The 27,086-nt window shown below is 50.0% G+C and overlaps 2 protein-coding genes across 6 annotated transcripts in view; one reads left to right on the forward strand and one right to left on the reverse strand.

The window, feature by feature from the left end:
* Positions 1-10,388, forward strand: part of alcama (activated leukocyte cell adhesion molecule a) — a 45,399-nt gene extending 35,011 nt beyond the window's left edge. The window contains exons 3-16 of one of the 3 annotated variants that reach the window (XM_027000741.3): positions 282-501; positions 748-812; positions 2,274-2,361; positions 2,541-2,714; positions 3,046-3,170; positions 3,271-3,400; positions 4,057-4,169; positions 4,298-4,424; positions 4,699-4,820; positions 6,371-6,500; positions 7,507-7,536; positions 7,926-8,037; positions 8,170-8,282; positions 8,559-10,388. In XM_027000741.3, the coding sequence (XP_026856542.2) occupies positions 282-501; positions 748-812; positions 2,274-2,361; positions 2,541-2,714; positions 3,046-3,170; positions 3,271-3,400; positions 4,057-4,169; positions 4,298-4,424; positions 4,699-4,820; positions 6,371-6,500; positions 7,507-7,536; positions 7,926-8,037; positions 8,170-8,254 (1,521 nt within the window). In that variant the 3' untranslated portion in view covers positions 8,255-8,282; positions 8,559-10,388. The remainder of the gene's footprint in view (positions 1-281; positions 502-747; positions 813-2,273; positions 2,362-2,540; positions 2,715-3,045; positions 3,171-3,270; positions 3,401-4,056; positions 4,170-4,297; positions 4,425-4,698; positions 4,821-6,370; positions 6,501-7,506; positions 7,537-7,925; positions 8,038-8,169; positions 8,283-8,558) is intronic. The other 2 variants (XM_027000742.3, XM_027000743.3) reach the window with 2 other exon arrangements.
* Positions 10,389-10,781: 393 nt separating this feature from the next.
* The window catches only part of cblb (Cbl proto-oncogene B, E3 ubiquitin protein ligase), a 46,077-nt gene continuing 29,772 nt past the window's right edge, over positions 10,782-27,086 (reverse strand). The window contains exons 7-19 of one of the 3 annotated variants that reach the window (XM_035535954.2): positions 24,340-24,477; positions 23,139-23,226; positions 22,840-22,971; positions 20,739-20,939; positions 19,806-19,991; positions 19,259-19,621; positions 17,846-17,943; positions 15,345-15,488; positions 15,118-15,182; positions 14,838-14,945; positions 13,963-14,115; positions 13,737-13,856; positions 10,782-13,431 (exon numbers count right to left, since the gene is read on the reverse strand). In XM_035535954.2, the coding sequence (XP_035391847.1) occupies positions 13,178-13,431; positions 13,737-13,856; positions 13,963-14,115; positions 14,838-14,945; positions 15,118-15,182; positions 15,345-15,488; positions 17,846-17,943; positions 19,259-19,621; positions 19,806-19,991; positions 20,739-20,939; positions 22,840-22,971; positions 23,139-23,226; positions 24,340-24,477 (2,050 nt within the window). In that variant the 3' untranslated portion in view covers positions 10,782-13,177. The other 2 variants (XM_081702560.1, XM_081702559.1) reach the window with 2 other exon arrangements.

A 27,086-nucleotide genomic window follows, 5' to 3' on the forward strand; every position in this document is an offset into this window, starting at 1 on the left:
CGCGCAGGCCATCCCGAGCACCTGCGTCCGGGCTGGCTGTAGCTGGGGCAAGCACGCTAGAAGCGGTAGATGAGCGTGCGGGGGACGAACAAACAAACGCCTTTTTCCTCAGATAGCATGCCCCCACGGTCATATATGCAAGCGCCCGGCTCCGAAAATGTCATCATTAATGTTGTTTGCTGTTCTCTGTTGACACAGCAGCTCTGCAGTCGCTCAGTGTAGGACATGTTAGTGATGCCACCACGCGCGCACATGTGTGTGTGTGTGTGTGTTTCCTGCAGCTGAACGAAGACAACACCTCAGGAGATCTCTTGGTGAAGCAGGCTCAGAAGGAAGAGGCCAAGATCATAGCCACGAACGGCTATAAGGATCGCATCAGTATCACGCCCAACTCCAGCCTCCTGATCAGAGACGCTGCCCTCCTCGACGAGAAGATCTTCATCTGTATCGTGGTGTCCCTGGTCAACCTTAATGAATACCCTGTGGAGGTGGCAGTGTACAGTGAGTACCGCTTTATCCACACATGGGCAACTGCCAACATACACACGCACACGTACACACAAGCAAAAGAAAACCGTCAGCTTTCTGATGATCGTGGGGGGGAGCGGTGAATCTGCTCAGATACTCTTTTTTTTTTTTTTTTTTTTGGAAACGTAAGCATATGATTTTTATTGTAAGGAGTTGTTTTCCAGCGAGCATGTTTTGATGCGGGCTGTCAACACTTGTTTGCTCTTTGTCGTCTCTCAGAAAGGCCGTCAGCACCCGAGATCAAGAACAAAGCAAGTCAACTGGAAAACGGCAAACTGACACTGGTGAGCGAGGCCTTTAATACGGTGCTCTTTAGGACCCAGGGCTGCCACTGATGCCTCCAGGAAGCATTTCGTGGAAGTGTTTGGTGCAGGGGGGACATTCCAGCACAGAGTGCTTAGCCCATGCTAGAGCCAAAAGCAGTGGCTCTGGGGTACTGCAGAGATGTGGTATGAGCTCCCTGTCTGCCTGAGCTTGGAAACTTTCTTGCTTTCTGTTTTGTATTTTCTCTCGGCTATAGGCTGCGGGGGGGGTTGGGGTGGGGGGCGTTAGATAGAAACAGGAGTGCTGTTGGCGAGCCACCACAGAGCTCCGTCTCGTGCAGAGCGCCCGCTGTGGTTAGGCAGCACAGAGCTCCTCGCTGGAGCACTTGGGCAGCTCGTGCTAAATGCGGTGGAGCCTGGCCAATCACAGCAGGAGGCGAGAATGAGGGGAGGACCTTGGAAGGAGACACACTACATCTGAGCTCAGTGTCTCCATGGTCCTGATAACCAGATCGTCAAAATGTATGTGTGGGTGTGTGGGTGTGTGTGTGTGTGTGTGTGTGTGTTCAGCATGAGTGATCACGGCCTTTGAAAACTATTCTCTCTGTCTCCTGGTTCTGTTACATCTCAGCCTATGTGTCATCTCACACGCTTCCTTCCAGCTCCTCAGCCATTATCACTCCCTATCTTCCTTTTTCTCTCTCTCTCTCGTTCCTGCTTGCTCCCTCGCTCCCTCTCTCTCCTTTTCTCTCTCTTAATAAATACGGTTCCTGCTCATCCCGTAATGGACTTTTTCCATCTCCATTTTTCTACAGGAGAAGTGCCGAGAGATAGATCTTGTTTCTATCTCTTGGATGTAGTAATTCAGAACTGGAGACTTTGAGCTTAATGATATTTGTCATGCCAGCAAAGTGAAAGAGAGAGAGAGAGAGAGAGAGAGGGAGGGAGAGAGGGTGGAGTAGAGAGAGAAACTACAGCCTGTTCTCCCCATACATTGTCTTAGGGCTGTCACACTCAGATGAGCTCATTCACATGCACAGAGATGAGATCACCAGGACTGGGTAATTAATGGGAAACCCCATGCCCCAGGGGCAACAGGTAACCTGCTAAAGGTCCTTAAAAGCCACGAGACGCCCTGGGCCCGGAAGTCCCCCTGAGTCAGGCCCAAGAGTCAGATGCTGTTTAGAAAGTTGCGCAGTTGTTTCAGTGCCATAGCCAAAGGGCACAAAATAACACTTCCTGAAACTCCTGATATAGTAAATGTGTAAACTGGGCTTACAGTCGCAGACACAGTGAAGTAGACAGAAGTGAAACTGATGTCACTTCCTGTATCAAACATGAGTCACTGTTCCAAAAATAACCAGCTGGGCAGCTAAGAATGGTTTGGTTATGCCTCTGTGATAAAGTGTACACTCTGTGTGTGTGTGTGTGTGTGTGTGTGTGTGTGTGTGTGTGTGTGTGTGTGTGTGTGTGTGTGCATAGCTGGGAGAGTGTGTATCTGCAGATGCGAACCCACCATCAGAAATTGTCTGGCTGAAGAACAATAAGCCTCTGCTGACTGATAACAGGAGTGAGTTGATTCTGTTTAGTTTACTCTAATGAAAGATACTGTACGAGGAGACACAGGACTCTGTGATTCAGTAGAACAGTACCATATAGAGATGCCTCTGTGTGAATTTTCTCTGCACTATGTCTGATATGTGCCTCAACTACCTGTGTGTGTGTGTGTGTGTGTGTGTGTTTGAACAGCAATCATTATTAACTCCTCCATAAAGAAGGACCCCTCCACCAGTTTGTCCACCTCCATCTCCCGTTTGCAGTACATGGCAGGAAAAGAGGACACGACGTCAAAGTTCACATGTGTCGCGAGACACGTGACGGGGCCGGACCAGCACACAGCGCCTGAGAACTTCAGCATTCACTGTGAGCGCAGCCACGCGTACTCACACAACCAATTACACGCACCTAAACGTGTCCCAGTACACGCATATGCATACACAGGGAAGGGTACATCAACAGACATGCACACTAAAGCACCCCCTAGGGGCAGTTGAAGGTCCTGCACTCACATAAAGACTCGGGCGCAGAGATGGATGGCAGGCTCGCTCTCCTAGGCTCTGAACACCTGCCCCTCACGTGATGAATTTGTTCTCCACTCCATATTGCTTTAAGTGATATCGCCCCACTGTGGATGAGCCATGTGCATGGTGAACGTGTGAAGCTGACCACATCTCTCTCTCGCCCTCCCTCCTAGACCCCACTGAGAAGATGAGTCTGCAGTTCCTCTCTCTGGTTCCCATTAAGGAAGGTGATAACGTGACACTGAGATGCCAGGCAGATGGAAACCCTCCCCCCACCAGGTTCAACTTCGACCTGAAGGTGAGCGCACACCTCCCGTCTGAGACCCCTCTCCCCTGGGTCCTACAGCCCACCCCACGCAGCCACCCACAGACCACTCACGCACTCCTCCACCACGCAGGGCGAGAAGCACACAGAATCCGGCCGGGACATGATGCTGGCTGCCGTGAACCGCAACCACTCCGGCGAATACAAATGCTCACTGGCCAGCAACGACAAAATGGTGGCCACAGCGACGCTCAACGTGACCTGTAAGCACCCGCGTTTGTCTTCTCTCTCTCTCTCTTTCTCTCTCTCTCTCTCTCTCTCTCTCTCTCTCTCCCCTTCTCCATCTTCTGCAGATCGGGTTAGGTATTTCCTTTTGGCTGGAGCGCTGCCCTGCTGGCAGCCTCCTCTATGTCATGGATGAAGGCGTGCGTGTGATGGTGCTCTTCAGGTTGGGAGAGGTTGGGCGACAGGCAGCTGCACGAGTTACAGCGGGCTTTGACCGAGCAGCTCTGGGTCCATTCCCACAGTTCTGTGTGTGTGTGTGCTTGACTGTGTGAGCTACTGGGTAGCTGTGTGTGTATGTGCGTGTGCGCATATGTATATGTTTGTGTGTTTCCACTTAGTCTCTACTGAATGGTTAATGTCTAAATGAAGCATGGAGCCCAAACAAGGCCACAGGGAGTGAGTCCTTACGCAAATGCGTATGTGTGTTGTGGCTGGGCGTGTGTGTGTGTGGGAGGGTGTTTGTGTTGGGGAGGCTGAGCTGTCCTGTACTGCTGATATAGAGGACTGATGAGTGTGAAACACACCTGGACTGGGAAGATATGAGAAATATCTCTTCGTCATTTTCCGTCTTGCCTCATCTCTCACGTTCTCTCTCTCCCTCCCTCCCTCCCTCCCTCTCTCTCTCTGCTCCCAGACCTGGATCTCTCTCTCAGTCCTACTGGAGATGTGAATAAGAATGTTGGGGAATCGTTGGAGGTGAAGATGAAGAAGTCATCCTCAAGTGAGCCCACGGTGTCTTGGACCAAGGTTAGAGCAGCGCTCCACCTGCCCTGCCGCGATTCGCTCATCCACGCCCGAGACGAGCTCAAAAAGCTCAGACTCGCCATCTGGAACATGCTGTCTAAACGCCAGACCTATTGTCTCCCCTCCTGCAGGACAATGAGAAGCTGGACAAACTGCCCGACTTCAGCACGCTGACGTACAGCCATGCGGGATTCTACGTGTGCCAGGTGTCCGTGCTGGGAATCAAGCGTAGCGCCTCGTTCAGGCTGGTGGTGCAAGGTGAGGTTCCCACCGCCATTCTCAGCCACGCCCTTGCACAGCCTGGCTGGGCCAGCCAGGAAGCAGTGAAGGAAGCAGCTGCATTATTCTAATGGAGCCATGTTTATCACATGCAGTGGGTTTTCTGCAGGTTTAAGAATGTTTAAGCTGATACAGATTGCCAGGTCAAATAGAGGCCTATTTTAAATACACCAGGGCCAAGCCTGCAATGAGCTGACTACTGTATAAATGATTGTGTGTGTGTGTGTGTGTGCGCTCCCTCTCTCTGCTGTAGGGTCCCCTGTGATTAAGAGTCTGAAGAAACACCGCAGCGCGAATGGCAAAAACAAGGTGCTTGTGTGTGAGGCTGAGGGCTCACCAGAGCCGGACGTTCACTGGAGCGTCAACGGGACTCACGTGAGCATCACACATGCATGCACGCACACATGCAAGCTTGGTTTGAGGGACAGAATCACTCATTTGAACCACACTTGCAGAAATATAGGCACACGCGCACATGCATGCGCGCGCACACACACACACACACACACACACACACATACAAATGCGAGACATCCCATCTCAGGAGCTCTGTGGCTGACAGGGACGATAAATAATATGCGTACATGAATAATTCACCATTATAACATCCTGGCTATGTCTACAAGTGACCTCACAATTACTGGGGAGCTGCTTCACCTCCCATCATGCCCCACCCCTCTGGGCCGTGCCTCTTCTAGCTATAGCTCTGTTTGAGTGTCACGTCCTGTTTGGCCTCATTATGAGTTTGTGGTCGTATAATGAGCTGAGAGATGGTAAATGGGCATCCCTGATGCTGGGTCAACAAGGCACCATTCACACATTAGTGTGCAAATGTGTGTGTGTGTGTGGCCATGCGTGCATACTCAGGGAGATGTTCTTGTTTGTCTGAAGGACAAGGGCTGCATAGTGTAGCAAAAGTGTGTGGTGCAAGAGAGGAGAGGTGTGTGTGTGTGTGTGTGTGTGTGTGTGTGTGTGTGTGTGTGAGTGAAAGGGAGGGAGAGTCGTGCTAACGCCACATCAGCTAAGCTGTCAGTCATCATCGCCCTGAGCCATCCTGCTTCTCCCCCTCGCTCTCTCACTTCCACGCGCACACACACAGGAAGCGGCAGAGGCTGCGTCAGGGCGTTTGCAGCAGCTCTGCCGCACTTTCCTCAGCCGTTTCCCTGCCGTGCAGCTTCCCTGCTCTTCCCACCTCCACCCACTCCAGGCCTCCCATCGGCCCTCGGAATCGCCACCTCGCGGAGATCCTCTCCGGGAGCCGCTCTTCAGCCGGGAGATGGCGGGACGTAACGTGTAGATGCACGGGCACATGTCCTGATGTGGAGGGCAGAATGAGATGCGTTGCAGTTAGGACTGTATTTAGTGGTGCGGTGGGTGTGTGTGTGTGTGTGGGTGTGTGTCTGTAATGGCTTCAATGGCTTCAATGCTGGGGGTCATTTGGCAACACAATGGTATGTGCAGTTTAACAGCGCAGTTGTTATTGGCTCCTGGAGGTTTAGTCACACTGGGCTGGTACCGTTTCATCTTCTTGTGTGTCTATACTCATCAGCTCTGCCTGTAGCAGTGACTGCAGCAGTGAGGTGGTGCCCCCTAGTGGCCATTCCCTCAGAGTAATCAGTACTGCTGATCTCGCCTTCCTATCACGAATCCTGTTCCGGCTACGGTTCTCCAATACATCCAGGCCGTGTGTTCCGCTCTCCTTCCCTGAACAGTGCCGACTTGGCTGGCTTCAGCACTCGCCAGAACAGACACCTTCACATGCCCATTAAGTGTAGGGAACTTGTGATAATGTGTATGCAGCATTGTGCTTGTCTAGTGAGGGAGGGAGGATGCGCCAGCCTCTTACAGATAATATCTCCACTGGACTATAGTGAGAGTTTCTAAGGTAATGTGAGGTCTGTGTGTGTGTGTTTGTTCCTTTACAGGATGAGAAAACATACAAAGACGGAAAGGCTATCTACAAACTGACCGTTGTGCCCAGTATGAACCTAACAGTGACCTGCCAGGTCAGCAACACTTTGGGCTACGACAGTAGGGTCATTAACGTCTCCTCCCGTAAGTACAAAAGACCCTTCAGCACCAGACATGGGCTCCGTACTAACGGCCTCTCTGCCGGCTTCTAACTAACCCCCTAACAGCCAGTTAGTGTCTCACACACACTAGGCACAGCGCACATACACAATAGCTAATAACTTTCCAGTGTCTACGGGTGAAGCTCATGTAAGCGCTAAAGCGCAGTCAGAAGGCTGTCATTCCTCCAGCACAGCTGATATCAAAACGTCACACTTAAAATGGTGGCATCTCGGAACATGAGCCACCCAGCGAGTGCAGGCTGGCCTAGTGAGCAGAGCCAGCTGGGATGACTCTCCAAGCCGGCACCAGGAGATCCATACACTCAGGCTGGAAAATCTCAGCTCCGTCTTCTCTACTTGGGGTTGTGTGTAGCAAGGAGGAAATTCATTAGGACCACACCCAGATTGTCATCTGATCGGCAAATTCAGCTGGTTTCTGTGCAGTGTTCATGTTCCTATTCTGTTGTTTCATTCAAACTTTACTGAGGGTTCAAAATAATACTCACATGACCATCGGCAGTGTTACTGTAGCAGACATTGGCTGTTGTTGGTGGCAATATCACATTACCATTTGATGATTGGAAGTATGAAGATTTGAACAGCGTATGTACGTGTGAACACTCGGGGGTATTTCAAGGCTGGCATCTTTTCTCGTTCTTTAATACTTTGTTACATTTTCTCATTCTTTTATCTCTCTCTCTCTCTCTCTCTCTCTCTCTCTCTCGGTGTGGGGCTCTGTTTGCCTGTGTTGGGGTGCTTGACTCTTTCTTCTGTACTTTCGCCTGTCAGGCCACACACGCATGCTAGCGGCCCTCCACATTACTGAAAACAATCGTTCCATCTCGGTGTACATTTGAATTATGTTTCTGCCGTTTTCCTAAGCCACAGTTCGGTGGTGGAAGTTTGGGGTTTTTAGTTTTGTTATAAATTAGTGTCCATTTGGGTCCCAGTTGCCTGTCAAGTTAATTTGATCTCATATCTGATTTCAGTAATTGATGAGGAGCAAAAGGCGAAACCAGGTAAGAGCTTCTTTCCTTCTGTTGCTGCTTTAGTGGGGTAGCGCGGCCGTGGGCCGTGGGTTATGTTTCCTAAATCCCTGGAGTTACTGAGTGTTTTGGGCAGAGTTGGTAACAGCATCCCCTGCTGTGATCGGCACTGTGCTTTCCCTCTCTGACAGCTCGGGAGTGCAGGGGGTGCAGGGTGAAGGCGTGTCAAGCATCCTAGCATGATGACAAACTTTTTTTTTTTTTAAACTTTACTTTTCATCATCTCACCTGTCATCTGGTTGTGGAAAAGGTTACAAACAAGGGGCGGGAGGCGCGTTTGGTTGTAGGTCGTGGTGTAATGGTGATACCCCTGCCTGCGCCTCCCGTCGCTCACTGGCACCCCCTCCTGACCTTCCCCGCAGATAAATCGGAAGACAGCGACGACAAGGCCAAGGTGATCGTGGCTGTGGTGGTGGGCCTCCTTGTGGTGGCAGCCTTGGTGGGCATCATCTACTGGCTGTACATGAGGAGGAGGTACGTTGACAGGCAAGGCAGCGTGCGCACGGCGACGGCAGATTCCCGGGGACTTCGTCTTCGGCGATCGCCGAAAAGCCTTTTAAAGCCGGCCGCCTGCGGCTAACGGGGCGGCGCATCTGTTTCTCTCAGGCAAGGCAGCTGGAAGACAGGCGAGAAGGAGGCGGGTACGTCTGAGGAGAGCAAGAAGCTGGAGGAGAACAACCACAGGACTTAGAGCACCCCGAGGAGCTGGACGTGCAGAGGTGAGCTCCCTGGCCGGCCGAACCGCCGCCTCTGTCTTAGAAGACTTTGCAAAACTTGCACACAGCAGATTCTCATGGCTTTGTGGACGGTTCAAGTTATACATTAATATCTTAATAATCTTTAAGGCTTATGATAGATCACTACCTGCCAACAGGAATCTTTACTACAGGAAGGCTCCGAAACAAATGTTCATTTTCAATAGGATGTGCAGAGGTTACGATTGCATTGCTTATGCTTTGTTGTATCTAAATTTTCTCTCTCTCTCTCTCTCTCAGAAGAGAGGCCTTGTCACACTGAATGTGCTGTACACCACCTGTCTATCATCTGATCCCAGACGCCTGACTGGCCGCGACTCTCCTCTCAGGCAGTGAATGTGCACATTACAGAAATTTGCTGAATACTTCCAAAATGTCACACAACCCAGACGAAGATTCCTGACAAAATTCCCCACAACCATCTGCACTGTAGAAAGGAGAAAAAAAAACCACTTTGTGTTGTCAGTTTAGTCTGCACTGAAAACCTGAGTCTGATTTTGTGTTCCTGGTGAATGCTCTTGTTTTATGCGCATTGGTGGGTTCGGCTCCCCCCTGATCTTTTTAGCAAAAAAAAGAAAAAAGAAAGTAAATTCACTGTACACTTTTTGGGCCTTTATAAATGTGTCAAACGTGAGCATGTTCTCTTTGCTCAAAGCTGAGATTACCGTACAATTCAGGTTTAGTTAATGCGGGACTGAGAATAGTCTCTCTCCTGACTTAATCTGCTCCTGTGAAGCCTGCTGGATTGTGGAAGGACTTCACTGACTTCACTGCTGTTACACTCCTCTCAGTTCACGTCCTGTTTGTCCTTTATGTTCATCGGGTGAGCCGGCCTGCTTTTGGCTGCTTCCAGCCCTGTCCAAGTTCGATTTTATTCCTGAAAGTCCAGAAGAAGAGCTGATTTTTGTTTCCTTAGTGTTTAAAGCATATCTGAATAGTAGACGTAGCGTTAGGGTTCTGTCTCTGTAGGCCGAAGCTGAAGATGTTTGAAGATGAAGATGGTAAACGCAGGGACTTAAAGTTTCTTTTATCCTTCAAGTTACAGCCCTGCAAGAAGGCTTTTCCAGGCTTAGCCTCCTGGGGGAAACACTAATCTACCGAAGGCGGATGATGTGGGGAGAAAAAAAAAAAACCCGCTAAGTCCAAATAGCAGATTGCGATGTTACCTTCACCTTTTATGAGCATCTCCACCCACATGCTACAGTCACAGCATTTTGCAGCCTGGCACTCACAGCCTCCACATCTCCTGTTATTTATTTATTTTAAGAAACTACATAAAAAGATAAAAACGTAAGTTGAGCTTCTCTGTTTGGCTAAAGCCCAAGATGGAACGTCTCAGTGGTGGGGTTGAGACTATGACGTTTCTTACGCTGTCCGCTTGTTGAGCCCGTGTGGGATTTCTGCTGTCCAGCAGAGCTGGTCGTCCACGCGTGCTTTCATACATCAGTTTTCCTCAGCACTGGTTAAGATACGTTCCAACTGCCTGGGGGAGGGTTTCTTTCCTTTGTATTTCTTCATCTTCTGATTTAGCATCACACGCTGTAGCTTTTGGCTCGTGGTAGATGTAGACATAGTTCTGTTAACCGTGATCTGAAGAGGTGTGTTGTAAATATGACTGCTCTTTGTGTCCAGCTTATGTTCTGGCTATTTATATTGTGTGAGAATGTGAGGTTCGCTGCATATCTGTCCGGGCACTAGTTAGGCAACCCCAAACCCACACTTCCTTCTGTACCTTCAAAATGTATCATTTCCTCCACTGCAGGGTAGTTAGGAGCTGTTTGGAGACATTTAAACACGTGTTCCGTTTGAATTGGTTTTTATTGTATCTGTGGAGTCCATAAAGGACATTTTGTTAAAAAGTACTGAACATTAAAGGTTTTGGGCATAATTGGAACTCTGTCTCCTCCACATGTTTATCCTAAACTTTGTCTCCTCCATATGTTTATCCTAAACCATCAGGGCAGCAGTGAAACCAAAGAGGGTAAATGAAAAGGTGGCCGTAAGTGTTTGTAAATACCGACTTTTGGTTTTGTACTTTTGTTGAGAATAAAGTGTACATTTTGAAGAAAAGGTTTTGAGTTATTCTTCTATTGCTTGTCCCTTTACAAGTCTTTTGGCAACTGACATTAAGGGTACATACAATCAAATTAGCACACTGGAACAACCATGTTTGGTCACTGCCTGTCAACAGGACAGAAGTAGGCCAATAAATTGTTTTGTTTTTTTCATTTCTTTAGGGGTCTCATTGCTACAGAAACCCACATTTAAGAAGTGTACATTTTGGCAGCAGAATTAAAGGTATTAACATTTATAATTCATACAAAATCACAAAAGAGGTATTTGATCAAGATTTGGTCACTTCTGTTACCTGTTTGGCTATGAAAGCTTTTGCCAATGATTGTTTCTCAAAATGACAGGACTACAAATAGCTACATGCCTTATAAAACACACCACACCAGATGCTAATAATACTGGCTTTTATAAAACATTTTCACAAGAACAGATCACAAAGTTAACATCATTACTGAACAATGAAAATAATCTCAGGGTTTTTTTTTTTTTTGTTTTAACAAAGTATAAATTAATTGCACACATTACATGATCCACAAGGCATTTTCCACTAAAAAACAGACCCCAAAAAATCTAAAAAAAATAAAAATAAAAAAAAAGTGTGGGGGGGGGGACACACTAAAGCCCAGAGCCTAGAGACAGTCCCTAGCAACGGCTCCATCCTCTGCACACCTCACTAAAGGTTCACTCTGTCTGTTAAAGTCTTGCCAGTTGAGGAGGGGGGGGGGGTACCAGTGCAAAACTAAAGCTGGGAGGGAAGGAGTGTCCAGTCCAAGCCAGGTGTGAGCGGGGGTGCCGGCACAGCTGGGGTCCAGAAGTGGAGTGATGAAGTGCTACTGCTCACCTTTCTTTAAACCTGTTCTTAGGTGCAGGGCAGGAGAAAAAAAAAACAAACAAAAAAGTCTTAAACTGCTATGAGCTTAGCAAAAAAGCACAAACCAAACCACTTGCTTCTCAATTTTGGGCTTTAAAAAAAAATCTGCAGGATCCGATCGGCCATGGCAGGAGGAACCTGGTCTCCGTCTCAGAATGTGGACGGAAGTTTGGTGCGTTTCCCCCTCACTGAATCAGTGCTAGACAATGTGGAGCCCACAGCTGGAATACGACAACCTTTATGCTGGAACTTCTTTATGGCCGCTTACCCTAGAAGTCATGCCATTTTAATCTCAAATCATCCTGCTTTTAAAATACGAGGCCAGTTTAATCGGTCTTTCTGTGCTCCCACTGGTTCAAGCGCCCAGAGCGCAGCCATTCAGAAGCCCTTCAGTACACAGGACGAGGCAGGACTGAGCAGAGAAACACGAAGCCCTAAAGAGTCACCGCGACAGCCCTTCTGTGGTAGGGCAGCAGCGCGAGACAAACACCTGTACCACACTCTGTTGGGTTTAGGAAACTCATTTTACCAATGTTTTGGCAATCCCTTCCTAGCACTGACCACAGCTAGTTTTTGCCAGGTGCTCCACACTATTATATTAGGTAGGAGAAAGTAAAAAGCCCCCAAGGCTCTACACAGAACACCCTGATGCACTGGCCAGCCCCTTCTCTGGGTGAGAGCGAGCTTGAGAAAAGTAGACCAGGTACAAATGAAACTGCCAAGAGGAATAACAGATAAAAAAAAAAAAGGTGTGACTGAATCTCGTCATACCAGACACTGCCCAGAGGTAAAAGGAAGGATTCTGATAAATGTAGCCAGTACATAAAAAAAAAAAAACATGAACTCTGTGATATGAATTTATTGTGTAATGTGACTGCAATGTGTAATTGGAGCTTTTGAAGTCCATGAGATGTACTTTAGATGATCAAAAGTAACCCAGATTGAGTGGAACTCAGTGGGAGTCTCTCGGGGAGGGCAGTGTTGGGGTGGAGGCAGGATGGAGGCAGGTTTGGAGGCGGGTTTGGAGGCACTTTCTCTTGCATAGCCGACAGCAAAGTCCCATCCCCTTCATCAGCTGGATGGAAACCTCTAGTAAGGAATTTGTGTTGATTGCGTTGATTACGGGGTCTGGCAGTGGAGTGCGAACCACGGCCTGATGGAGAAATCTCCACCTCTCTCTCTTTCAGAGTGGATTGGGCCTGATTATAGTGCTGCAAAATGGCTACTCTCACTTTAAACTACAAAGCTGAGAGACGATGTGCGTCACTAAAGGATGCACTCTACTCTTCAGGCTAGTAGAGCTTGTCTGTTGCCCTGATCAGCGCTCTGCCGGAGGCTGCAGACAGAAGGCAAGGGCCACACGGTGTGCGGTCCGACGTGCGACTCGTCTGGTTACCGAGAAATCAAAGAGGACAAAAACAGAACGATAAAACTGTAGATGTGTGTGTGTGTGTGTGTGTGTGTGTGTGAGAGAGACTTGCAGCAGCAACAGCACAGCTGGCAGGACAGGAGACATTAGCCGGCATCACACTGGCAACAGTTGGCGGGGGAGGCCCGACTCCCATTTCCATTTCAGCCAGTTCAAGGCCGACTCCAGCACACAGAGCTAGGCCAGAGGCTCGCAGTTCCTCTCCTGAAGTGTAGGAGCTGAAGCAGAATGGAGGGAGCCAGTAGGTGGCAGCAGAAAGCCGCCAAGCGACACGTCACTGTAAACAAAAGGTCTTTTTCACAGGTTTCCTCCCCCCCTCCCCCACACATCATCTCCTCATCCAGGCCCGTAAGCCCGCGCCTCTCTTTCCCTCGGTCCCGGGCTCTGGTGCGTGCCCGCAGAGGGGGTTGGGTGGCCCTGGGCAGTGCCCTCTCCGCAAACAGCCTTCCTCTCGGCAGGCTCGGGCAGAGACGAGTGGGCGCTGGGCTACAGGTTCAGTCTCGGGGCCACGAGGGCAAACTCGCGCAAAATGTTGCGCGCCACATCCACCTTGTTCTGGGCGATCATCAGGGCCCGCTTCACGTCGTCGAACGAGTAGCCCTCGCCCATTAGCTTGGCGATCTTAGCATCCACGTTCTCATGGGAGGACTCTGGTGGTCTCCGGTACTGGATCTCAGGAGGGGTCTTCCTGGGAAAGGGCTTAGGTGGCCGAGCAGGTGCCTGCAGACAATCCCCAGCCACTGGCAAACGGGAAATGAAGTTATGCTCCATTAAACAGATCATAAAGAATGAATGAGGCCAATCAGCTCTAATTCTCCAACCCCCGGAGGCTCTGAGAGCATTACCGTCACACAGTTAATAATTCAAAGAGCCTGCATTTGTCTGCACTAATGGCTTAACTAAGACCCAAACACAGTATGGTACAAGGGCTTCATACACACAGTGACAGCACATCAGTGACACAGTAACTAATATATTCCACGCAGCAGTACACACTGTAATACAACACAACCATGGGTGGTGTATTTCTGGGATATTGTCATACTTGGTGCAGGAGGCAGCTGGTCGTACTCTTGTGACGTTCTGACTGCTGATTTCACATTTTCTGTCTGTCTCCTAACAGGGGGAAGGGGGGCAGACGCACTCAGAATATCCAGGAAGGTATCTACACACACAAAAAATAAAAACTTCCCTGTTTAGCGTCTCTTATTGCAGAAAGGCCTTGCAGAGCTCATCACAAGCAGAATCCGCGGTAGGGCTTGAGTGCATACCTGGGTTAGAGAGGAAGTGGTCGTGTCCGGACACAGGACGCGCAGGCCTGGAGCAGGACGGAGAGGAGGACGCGTCCGGAAAGCTGTGTCTAACTGGGGGCGGTGGAGGGGGTTGTGCGGGCGGCGTGGCGAACGGGTCGTCTGCTGGGGAGGCTGGAAAAGAAGGGAGAAACACCCGAGACGAGAAGAACCAAGTCAAACCAAAGGCTGCAGCTCTCCGTTCTAACCACTAGATGGGGCTGAAACACCAACGTTAGACTTGAACAGTTGCAGCCACCGGCACAAGTTGAACCATACAACCATGAATGCACCTTACAATCTCAGCAAAACTATCCAAAGATTGTTAACATTCCTTAGATCTCAGCAACTCAAATTTCTGACTAGGAATTTAAATGTCTATGAAAGGCATATAAAGATTTCCTTAGGAATCACATCTTCAGATAAACCGTGCGATTCATTCGTAAATGGGCCACTGCACTCAAAAGTCGATCAGTAATTAGCATGTGGAATAATATAAACATTTTATGAGGAATGGAAATAACGTGGATGCATCATACTACGCCTTTGGCCAGCAATTTATCAACAAAATTTTAATGAAGGCGCACACAGTGTGCGTTTCACCGTTTCTAAAGGATGCCATGTATGCATTGACACTGTAGCAAAACAAACTGTTTCTCAAATCTTAACATTACTATATTTAAGACAATGCACAGCCACCCAAACTAACAGACTAAGATAACTTAGTGAAACTAACTACATAAGAAAACAAACTTCATCATCAAATCACAGACCAGCACATGGCAGTACGTCAGTAAAACAAAACACAGCAGTCAATTAGCAGCTGCTCTCCAGCAGGGAGCCGGGTCATTGGCTACCTTGAGGAGGCAGTAGAATGTCGTAGTCGGACGGAGTCCTGTTGTTGTGAAGGGGGCACTGTGTAGCACGTGCCCCACCCAAAAGAGACAAGCCTGAGTCAAACCCACCTGAGGAACACACAACACAAGGTTACACTAGCCTGACTCCAACTCACATAGGGTGCAGGGTCAGGCCGCACCGGAGACGAGCGCAGCGCAACCCCGGCCCAGAGCTCGCCACCACGCACACACACATGTGCTTACAGGATGGAGGGACGAGATGGATGAGAGCGCGGCTTACCGTGGTCGTGAGCCTTCGGCTTCTTGCCCTCCGAGGTGAGATCCAAGGAGCCATTCTCCGCGCCCCTTCGGAAAGAAAGACGGGGAGTTTGTTTAAGCCCAGCGCACGTAAAGACATATTAGCTCTGCAGAGCCAGAGCTGCAGGAGTTGGTGCACATGGTTTATGTATATGTGTGTGTGTGTGTGTGTGTGTGTGTGTGTGTGTGTGTGTGTGTGTGTTTACATACCTATTAGGGATGCGGACCGAGATGCACACTGGAGGCTGCGTGATGCACACAGAGTGTGACGAAGGGACCTGGTACTCGTCGTCCGCGCGCTCCGCGCCTCCCCTCGGCCTCTCCCAGCACGAGCTGCTGGACAGGTTGGGAAGTCTGCGTGGAGACGCGACACGCGCCAACAGAGCGTCACTTACAGCCACCAGACACGGCGGCACGAGCGAGGCCTTCAAGCGCGCTGCCACTAGCGGCACATGGTCCAACCATGGTTACTAATTACAGAGCCCAGTGCACTACCAGTACAATAGTTAGTCAGCACAGTTACCTAACTGGTTAAAGTAATATATGAGTGTGGCGTCAAGCCCATTTGAATTTACTTGAGTTCTAGTATCCAGGCCAAAAGCAGCATGCTAATAAGATTAGCAGCTCATCTGCGTGCAGGGGCTGGGAGGTTGAGGCGCGGCAGGTTTGCTTTTTAAAATGATGCCATCCAGGCAGCGCACAAAGAAACCCTTTATCATCTCTGCCTAATAACGATGCCTTCAAACCGAGCCCCCCAGATATCGGCCGCTCGACACTCCAGCTCGTTCAACCCGCCGCGGAGCGCGTTAGCTGCGTGGCGCGAAACGGTCACAACTCGGCCGGTCCGCGGCGAACATCCCGCACACGCGGGTGCCTCCGTATCCACCACAGACTTAAATCCAAAAGCCACTGGACCACAAACCTAAACGCAGCCAGGAGCAAAATGAGTAGGGTGTTCATCAGCGGGTGACTGGCGCATCACACACTTCACTGAAACGGCTGGGCCTCTTCACACACCTATTCGGGATCATCTTCCCCTCCCCCCCCCCCCCCGAGTCTCTCAGATTAGCAAATCTAACCGACGAACAGCTAACAGCCCATAACGCAGAGCTGCACTAACGAAGGTAAATAGCGAACCTCTTATAAATCACACATTCGTGCAGCAAAAGGTCACAGCCTAGTAGCACGGTACGCGGCGCTGCTGTTACTTCCGTACCCACCAGAGGGCGCACCAAGCAACTAGCGCGAGACCGTTCCGAACCACCTCCACACTCAGCCTGCTATGAATCAGAATGCAAAGTGAGCAGGGTGGTTCATTTTTTCAGTGAATAACGTCAGGGCATTTATATAGCTAGCTACATTTTCCACATCTTTAACATCACTCGGAGTAATGCTAAAACGATGAGAGTAGGAGCCAGAGAGAGAAGAAGTGAGTAAGAGTACAGAGGTCCTAGGCAGGGGTTTTTTTTAATTATTATTTTTTGGCCAAGGTGGAAAAATGTGTGTGTATATGTGTATGCAAGTTGCTCATTACAAAGAAGCCAGTGTGCTCTAAGCCAGGTTAGTGTGCACAGCTGCAGTTCAGCCTCTAGCTACAGAATTAACGCACACAAACAGCAGTGACACGCAATCAGTGTGTCCAGAAAGCCACTTTAGACTACAGACGCAAACCTGCACCCTGCTCCCAACTACCCACTGCACACCACTGCCCACCACTGCCCTGTACGCGACGCACTCTAGGTGAGTTTACTTCCTGTGTCATATGACATCCCCTTTATCAGACAGGCACCAAAGTATTTGTGACACTTCACCTGCACACTGTGTAAAGCTCGAGAGAGTTTAGTACCACAGTATGGTTTGTTCCTCATTAACCACACTCTCTGACGTATTTACTCATATGGGAACCTAATGTACTTGAAAAATAGGAAATGTTGATGTCAGAGACATGTCAGGGAGATGATGCTGTTCTAAAAATAAATCAGCTTAATAAAAAAAAAAAAAAAAAGCCGTTAGGTGTAGGCATAACATTGTTAATCTAGTTAAGTAGCAGAGGTCAAAAATACTGTGTATGTATGTATGTATGTATGTATGTATATATTATATATATATATAATATATATATATATAGATAGATAGATAGAGATAGATAGATAGATAGATAGATAAATAGATACACACACACACACACACACACACACACACACACACACCCCCATGTGCACCTGTGTGTGTGTAAAGACATCCTGGTCTTTCATAATCAGTGTAACAGACAAAAAGCCATTCAAAGACAAACTCAACACCTCACTTGCACAAGGATAAAATGCTGACGACCCATTTGCATGTAGATGCCTGATTTGCATGGAGACATCGTCCTCCTCATTCGAGCAGGATTACGAGCATAGAGCACAACAATAATTCAGTTCATTCATCACGAAAAGCATTAACAAAGAATACATCATGTGTAGTGCTCCAGGCATCAGTTACTCATGAGATTACAGCAAACAGTAGATCTGAGGGGTAAATGGAGATGGTTTTAGAAGATTACACATCATGTACTACAGTAGGAAACACAAAAATATGGAAATATAAAACAGGTAGAGAGAGACAGAGGGAAGAAGATGGAGTTAGTTAAGATGATGAGAAAGAAGCAGTGTCCTGAAAGGTCACAGAAGGGCCAGTTCATCGCACGTGTGTGTGTCAGGCACACTCACCTCTGGTTGTTGTTGCTAGTGAGAGCAGGCGGGGGAGGGGAATGACGTAGGGGGGGCACATCATACTCCTCAGAGGAAAACAGGCCATTGGAGAGGGGCTAGAGAAAGACAGGACACCAGAGTCAGCCCAGCGGCCTAGTCAGGACTTCAGAGTTCACCAAAAGTCACAGATCCAGAGATGAGCAAAATGTCTTCATAAAAATTCACCACAGTGATGTGTGTATGGACAGTCACTGACACACTTCCATATATGCAAAATAGCCCAGCCTTCTTCTGGACATAGTGACCGAATGACATTAAAAATCCAGGACCCATGGTGAGGGTGTCTATATTCCAGAATGTGAAACTGCCCTGGAAACCTCCTCTGAGCTTATGGAGCACGTGAAGAACTGCTGCCCTCTCTCTCCAGTCCAGGTGCTGGGTACCACAGGACAAACTGACCCAGGATCTGTAGCCACTGCCTGGGAATCCACTGGCATTTCCTTTCAACGAGTAAAAAGTAGTATGATGTAGGCAGGACATTTCACTTGCTATACCAAAACACATCTCCACATGTATGTTTTTGCTATCCAAGTCTCTAATACACCCACAGACACGCGTCATGCTGAAATGCTTTCGGTCCTGCAGGGATTTTTAATGAGAAATCTACTTCAGCTCTGCCTTCACATTTCACAATGACAGAAAGAATATACTGCTCAAAAGACAACACGTGGCCAACCCCCCACCCCCCAGAGACGCACACACTCCTACCCACACACACACACCCTCTCTCCCTCAGGATATGCTCTGAAAGATGGGCACTAGAGCCCCCATTTAATACATAATCCCCAAATCCCACTGAACTGCTAGGAGTTTGTGTGGGTGTATGTGTGCGCTCTTTTTTGGTCTATTTAACACAGAAGCACGTGCACGCAGAATATAGCACATCAGGGGGACCAATGCTAAATTTGTCATCAAACATTTGTGCCTGTGCCCATTTGTGTGTATGCAGATAGAGGCAAAAATAAGTGTGGGGACGGTGGGACTTCTTCGTGTGTGTTTTAATTGCCCTCACATCCAGACAGCTCTGGCTTCAGTACCAGGCTCTCCTCTGACATACACACCAGGAAAAACATGAACAGCTCACCACAGAGCCAAAACTCATGGCTTGCAGGAATGCAAACACTGTCACTGTTGCTTAGTAACAGATACGAGCAAAAAGTGAGCATGGTCCGCTCAAAATAGATTTGCAAAAAACAGCAAATCGAAAAGGTATGGAGTTCCAGCTGTTTCCAGCTGCATAACATCCATTCATTTGTTGATTTAATGCACCTTCTTAACACATGCCTTCATGAGAGTTTGAAGTATGTGCCACAGTGGTCCAAAATGCTCACTTTGAGAGTGTGTGCACACACGCGAGTGTGTAGGTCTTACCTTACTGGAGTCCGTGTGCGCGTCCAGTCTAGGACTGGGCCGGCCGATGCCCACCAACTCGGTGGCGTTGCAGCTGAGGGGTCTCTCATTGACGTGAGCAGGGGCGTCATGGGCAAGCTTGGGAGAGCGCTCGGGCCCCGCCCTGCTGTCTGCCACCGTGCTGCTGTCCTTCGGGCTCCAGGCCTCCAGGGGCAGCGGCGTGTCGCGGGGTAGGCCCGAGGGCGGCGCGGCCAGCCAGCTGGCCCGTCCCTCAGAATGGATGGGTGGTGGGCGCTCAGGAGGAGGGGGAGGAGGCGGGTCTCTCTGAGGGGGCGGGGGCGCTGGGAGGGGCTTGTCCTGTTTCCGGGCCAACCCTGGTGAGGACTGCGGCAAGACGAAGCAGAAACGGAACAAGAACTCAGAACCCGTCCCAGGCATAAAAGCTGCATTTAAAACAAGGATTGTGGCTTCAAATCAGAACCAGAACCACATTTAGACCCAAAACGCCGCCGAGGATCAGATGGCGCAGCTGGTGCCTCGGCGTACGTGGCGAGCCGAACACACAGACCTTGGGCGAGCCGGTGGGGCTGGCGGCGGGCGAACGGATCACGCCCTTGTGGATGAGGTCGAGGCGGGGCGGCACAGGCGGTAGGCTGAGGTGCTGCAGGCCCGCGTGGTCCGGTGCCGGCTTCCGCCGCTGGCTGACGGGGGAGGAGTTCGGCGACATCACCGGAGAGTTCTGCAGGTCTGCACACTGAGGGACACACAGAGAGACGCAAGACTGCTGGTTACAGCCTGCAGCCCAGACTCCTCGGGCGCATCTACGGCTTCGGTGAAAAATCCCCCCGCCCGAGGGGGCTCTCCCCAGTTCTCACAACGGAGCTCAGTGGAGGCGGAGAGGACTCGGGGTCGGTTAGGCAGAGTCTACTGAAAGAGCGGCTGACATTTAAGAGCGGAGGACAGGATGTTGTCTGCGCGAGGCGCCCGCTGCAGTGGGTAGGGCCAGCTCTGAGGTGGCCCAATGAGGGAGCCGTTCGAAGCAAGGCATGCTGGGAAAGCGGGCTGAGGGTGTGGACCGTCGCACAGGGCGCGGGAAAGGTGCCACGTTCTGCCGGCTTAACAGGCCCCCGATGGGAAGCCGGAGACCCAGCGAAGGTGCGCCGCTGGAAAATGGCTGAGACAGAGCGGGAGGTAATAACGAGACGAGAAGGCTTTTGGCAGCTCCTCTGCTGGGGGAGAGTTCTGGTTCCCACAGCATGCTGTCTAGCATGGAAACAGACTGCCATCATTTTGCACATGCAGTCTAAGCCTAGCTTTGGGCTATAATAAAAACACGCCTGTCTGCTGTCAGTTCGCGTTTAACCTGTGCCAGACAAACTGGCCTGCAGTGCTGCGGTAGCTCTTCAGGGAGCTACAGTTTCAGGAAGCTCCATCCTCATCCTCACGTCTGCGGCGTGTCACGTCTGTCTGTGTGTGTGTGTGTCTGTGTGTGTGTCCTTGCCTTCCTGATGCTGGCCAGGCCATTCATGACAAGTGCATCGTCGCGGTCGTCCTCGTCGTCCACGTCCAGCATGGGCGAGCTGAACTGCTCCAGGAAGAAGCACTTGGCACCTTCGTTGCGAGGGTCAAAGGGGTCCACGATAATCGGCTCCGTGCCCTTGATCTCACAACGGCAGAAGGGGCAGCCCTGGCCGTCCGACTCCTGCAGAGTAGAGGGAGAGGACGTCAACACTCGCGCGCACACACGTACAACGCGAGTAAAAGCTCCTAAAACCGCGTTTCTTACACGGGGGACCGTTACAAGCATGTCTGCGCACGCGCACTCCCAGCCGGCCCATTTGTCTAACGCAGTAAACAGGACCCTGGTGTGGAAGCAGCTCTTCTGCATGAGGAAGTCGTTTCGCGGGCCAATCGGGTGGCAAGGGCAGAGATCAGCAGCAGCTGGAGAACACATGCTCGCATCAGAGCCTCGGCCCGCAACCACCCTCTGCTTTTAAACCGCCACTTGCAGGCGGCTGAATTCAACACACGCACACACACACAATAAAAGGAAAGCAGCAGGGGATTGGGGGGGGGGGGGGGGTTGCGTTCATCTTTCATTTCCTCCACTTCAGCTCACCCAATCAAAGTGTGTCAATATTTACAAGAACAAAAGATGATCGTGGGGACCATCTGACCAGGGACGTGCACGAGGCTTCAAAGCACGTGAAAGCAATTAGCCTTCCTAGAGCAAGACAGACCCATTACAGCTGCTCAGAGAACAAACGGCAGAGCGCCTCCAGAACCCGAGCCTCACCACGAGCTCAGAGACCACATGCTTCACTCACGTGCTTGATGTACAAAAAAGTGTGAATGCGTCTGTATGTGTGTGGGCATGTATTTAGCTCTTTGTGGGGAACAAATGTCACCATTATGATTGGCTGGTCTTGTGGAAATACTTTTTACACCAAAAAACCCCCCTAAAACTAAAAGGCAATAGATTCCCCTTTTCTTACATTACATTATTTAGCTCCAGTAATACACAACAAACCCCATAAAGGTTACGTGTGTGTGTGTGTGTGTGTGTGTTGGGCTAGTGCTTCAGGTGATTTCCCTTCTAACTCACCAGATAAGCAGCAGTAAATATCAACATCCATGGCGTACTTGCTGCCTGAGACCTGGACAGGTTTCCTAATGGTAAAGTGATTTGAACAGGGATGAGGAAACAAGTGAGCTTCCCGTCTCCCCACAGCCACGGAACAGGTAAGACTGGGGTGGCTAGAGTGACAAACTGGAAGCGCGGCTGGTCGCTCTGCGCTGGGCGACTCACCTCGGGGCTCTTCAACTCGCGTGTTGCGAGCGTTCTGCTGTGGCCTGGCAGACCTCCAACATAAAAGGCAACGGAAGCCAGGCGCCCACGCAGCCATAGACGAGCAGCTGGCCTGCACAATACTGGGCCAGTGAAAAGGGCCCATCCGTGGTCTCTCACAGCCCTGACTGAGGGACCCGTCCCACTCATACCGGAAAGTTATAGCCATCTCTGGCTGCTTATAATGAGACCTTATCAAGGTAATTACACTCTCTCAAACACATTCTCTCACATTGATATGCACAGGCATGCAGTCTGGGCACATGTACTCACTGAAACATGCACATCGCTCACTTCCTCCCTGTCTTATCAGAGACAACATATCAGAGAAGGTCACCGGCACAGCGGAAAATACAGGAACACAACGTCCCCATTTCACAGCTACTAAGAGCCAGTGCTACTTTAGCTAACTAAGAGCCATCCTCAAAGGTCACGAGCGGAGACTCGCAGCACTAACTATTCTGATCAGCCATTATTTAAACAGACCAACAGGCCTTGCAGAAATGCCATTTTGTCACAAGGATGGCAGCTAATTTGTCCATGTTTTCTGCTGGTGAAAGCCCCCGTCTATTGGCCCACGTTTCACGACGGCCTTCATCTCTACTTTCGCAGCCCGGTGGAGACTGACCACAGAACACGCACAGACCTGCCGATACGTTTGCCATAAAGCACCAGTCCAACGGCTACAGGCGGTAGTCATAGGGCCAGTTCCAAGGCAGGTCCTAGAACTGCCCACATGCTTTGGTGACCGTACCTGCCACGCGGTCAGGCAGGATGTGCACATGAGGTGACCGCAAGGCTCAATCTTCACGTCTTTGTCGTTCTCGGCGCATATTTTGCACAGCTGAAACGTGGAGCCCATCTCGCAGTAGAGCTCGTATTGTTCCTGCAGAAAGAGAGAAAAGGGGATGGGGTCCAGTCCAGCGGGCACAAAAGTCAACAGACTAAACACATAGAGCTAGTATAAGCATACAGACATGCATGATCGCTTGACAACACACTCAAACGAAAGGGCATGCAAACACTCCCTGCCGCGATCTCGCCCTCCCTCACCTGTGTTACTTTAATGTGGTCGTGTGGAGTGGGTTCACACAAGCCAGTCAGGTCAGGGTTGTAACTTCGGCCATCGGGAAACAGATAACTGCAGACAGAGGGATTGAGAGCACGACAGAGAACGAGGGGGAAAGCAAGAGAGCAAGAGAGAGAGAGAGAAAGACAGGGATGAGTTACACGCCACAGCAACCACCTCAGGGCTCGAGTCACGTTTTAGCCCTCCCGCGAGCCCGCAGACGGCTGGCTGGACTGAAGGCCATTCGCCGGGTCCCATTAGTGCCGACGGGCAAAGGGAACGAGTCCCTTCCTCCCGGGTGTCTCTCTCGCTGGCTGGGAAGGCCGCCGGCAGTCAGGCGAGAGGAGCAGGAGAGGAAGGGTCACAGCACATTAGCCACAGTCCCTCTACAGTCGGGCAGGCCGGGAGGGAGGGAGAGAGACTCTTTTACTGAACTCTGGATCCATCTGAGCAGCCATTATTGGCACTGTTATGGCTGTTGGCGGCAATACTCGTGGGGGTGGGAGGGGTTTATTATATTACCGATATAGACATTAGTGTGGCTGTCACGGTTTTTCATTGTTATTTTTGATGTCTTCACTGCTACTACTGGCACTGGTATTAGGCAAGGCACATAAACTCGCTTATTGCAGCTTGGGAATCTTATTAATGCAGGTACTAATCCCTGATCAGTGAAACGCTGTTCACGCCACCAGCCCATCAGAAATACCGAGGCCGGCGTGCTTTAGACGTGACAGTCCCTGGACAGGGTTCACGGTGGAGACACGTCCAGGCATGTCGGCCAGGCTTGTTTCCTCTTTTCACAGGCAGGCACTTACTGAGACGCTGACAGCTAGCCACCGCTAGACCTGAGCCTGACAGGCGTGCAGTAAAAAAAGTACACCTGCCAACCCAGAGCGAGCAAGCGAGTGAGGAATTCCAGACTGTAAGACTCCATCACTATCCTTCAGATGGTTACACTAAAAGATGGATCACTTTCATGTATCCTAACAATAAAAGCTTTTAAAATTCTTCACTTGAATCCAAACCCTAGTCCAATTTTTCGCTTTTGAGCTAGAGAATGGGCTGATGTCTGATACAACTGGAGTGGAGTTTCTTTTCGAAAGCTCCACTTAAAAGGTCTTGGGTGTCCGGGGCTGGGTGCCGTGTAGTGCAGGGTGCCGGCCCTACAGAGGCGGCACTTACAAGCCTTCCCGACAGCCATCGATGAGTGCCTGGAAGAGCGGCTTGTTGTGGGGGATGGTCTGCAGTATGTTCCCGTCGCTGGTGACGTAGCCAATGGCCCACTGGCCCAGCCGCGTGCAGCTCAGCCGGAAGATGTAACTGGAGAAGAAGGAAGGGGTTAAAGGCGAGAGAGGGAGAGATGGAGAGAGAGAGAGAGCAGGAGCACATTTAGAGGCCAAAGTTTAGCATCTCAAACAATCTTTTATATAACTTTTAACAGTGCTACATTTCTGTGAGCAGCATTATCAGGCCTTAAATGCTGATAACTTCATGCATGTTCCCACTGCTTCAAGCTGGACTGATCAGAAGTTAAATAGGTTTAAAGAACTCAACAAAGTGTCCAGCTGAGTGCGGGAAAGCCGTCTCATTGAAAGCTCCCGTCTCACGCAAACTGATGGAAGAACCTGTTCACAGGTTAAAGCGAATAACCATGTGATGTGTTTTTCCCCTTTCGTTCCTGACGGAGTCACACAGACATCTTCATGATGCACACAGACACGGGTCCCGTCTGATCACAAAATATATATGGAAAAACAATCAATCACAAACACCTGCAAGGGACGTGAGCCCAGACGCAACTTTGTAAAGGTATGTGATTCAAATTGAGAGAAAACGCGTTATCCTTTCTTAGCTCAGAGCTATTTAAAGGCTCCTCTCCGAGTACAATCACCTAGCAACAAACAGTGTGGCTGTGGAGGCGGGAGCGGATTGGGTTCTGCTGCTCTGAGACAGGCGGTGTGGGGACAGCCCGGAGCGCAGCACAGCCGTCCGGGTGAAAGGCACAGCACGTCGGGGAACTGAAACTCCCTGTGCTTGCAGAAACTAAAGAACAGGCTCGTGCTTGGGAGCAAAGAAGTGAAAAAGGAGCCGGTGCTCAGCGAGCGACTGTGGAGAAGTAAAAGGCACTCTTCCTGGAGCGGAGGCAGCGGCAACCAAGATTACGAACAGTCGATGAAGCGAAGGAACAATGAAGCAACAACGTAATTAAAGATGTGGCTGTGGTTTTGTGGTACAAAGTGGCATATGTATTCACAGTCAGACATAAAAGTCGACAGGAAGCTCTCCGAGCCTCAGTTACCCCTCCCAATGCACAAGCACAAACGCACACCAAAGTTCACCTACAGACAAAGACTTTTCTAAAAAGGAACATTAAAGGACCATTTAACTGCACAAGTGTGGAATGCAACAATGCAAAGGCTCACGGCAGATGCTGTGAAAATGCCCCTCCGAGGCCCAGTCGCCTGGGTGGCACTGGACTGTGGGGTTGATGTGAATGGCGCCCTGCTACCAGCAACTCACAAGAGCTCCTCTCAACCGCGGTGTTCACGGTTCGAGTTATATCTTTGAAGTGTAGTCTCTGACATGTTCACTTAACGCTTTTCATTTAAATCATTCATCATGTTTAGTCTCCCAGTGGAAGAGGGGTTCACTCTGACTGCTCACAAGCCCTTTTCCTTCCTTGCTTTCTTCAGCTTTTTCCTTGCCGCTGCAGCTTCTGGCTTGCTCGTTAGGGCCCTATAGGCCTGGTTCCTGTACAGCTGCTCTGAGACAGTGCGTCTTGTAAAAAGTTCAATCTAAATAAGGCTGAACTGGTTTGTTCTGCATTGCTTCTTCTGTTGCCATGTTCAAACTTGCTCTTCTCTGTGTGGGAAGAATGACAACGCTGTAACCAACACCAATAATGCCTGCACACATTGTCACATCCGCCATGCGTTACACTACAGTTATCAGTTATCAGTTAAGCCCCCAAGCCCTGTCTGAGTTCTCTAATTACTTTGAATTTAAATTGGCCTTTGTCTAAGTGATTAGACCACACGTTTATTCAACTATGCAGGAAATGCAGTTAATGAAATAAATCTGCATATTCTTGTTGCGTTGCGGAAATGATGGGGGGGGGGGGTGTTGTGTGAATCAGTGAAAAGATAGGCGCAACTAGAATATGAAACAGAATTCCATCAGTACATGAAGAGGTTGCCCAGAGATCACCACCGCACAAGCAGCTAGCCTATTCCATAATGCAGTTACTTAGCGAGATATTCTTCAGAGCCATACTGAGACGAGCCAGCGTCAGAAGGAGCAGCAAAAGGAGAGAGCGCAAGAGACACAGCCCTGTGAGACAAAGAGATGGGGCAGGAGAGAGAGAGAGAGAGAGAGAGAGAGAGGGGAGGAGGAGGATGAGGGAAAAACTGCTAGACAGATGTATGTGAGGGTTGCTGAGGGTTCTGTCTGATTCTCTGACAGAGGGAATCCTGGCTCAGATGCTGTGGGCCCTAATTAAAGTGGCTGTGATGTACAGTGGTGCAGTGTTAGTTGCTCTGGGTTTTGGTGGGGGGTGCTTCTGAGGCTCCAGGAGGAGGGGCAAGGGCACAGAGATGGCCTCAGGGCTATCAGCTCTACTCACACACACACACACACACACACACACACACACACACACACACACACACACACACACACACACACACACACACACACACACACACACACACACACGACACTTATGCATAGGCATTGGGGAGGTATAAACCTGCAGGACGACAGCCAATATCTCCAAGGGCCTGAGGGATGCCAACTGGGATTTGAACCAGCAATGCTCCATTTCATGGTTCGGAGCCTTTACCCACAACTCCCTAGGGCTTGCACTGTGCGCGTGTGTGTGTGTGCACATGCCACCTGGGTGGGTGTTTGTGACGAGCAGAGATGCTTCC

Source organism: Electrophorus electricus, chromosome 19, assembly GCF_041902795.1.
Source record: "Electrophorus electricus isolate QZ-2024a chromosome 19, ASM4190279v1, whole genome shotgun sequence".
NCBI classification, from domain to species: domain Eukaryota; kingdom Metazoa; phylum Chordata; class Actinopteri; order Gymnotiformes; family Gymnotidae; genus Electrophorus; species Electrophorus electricus.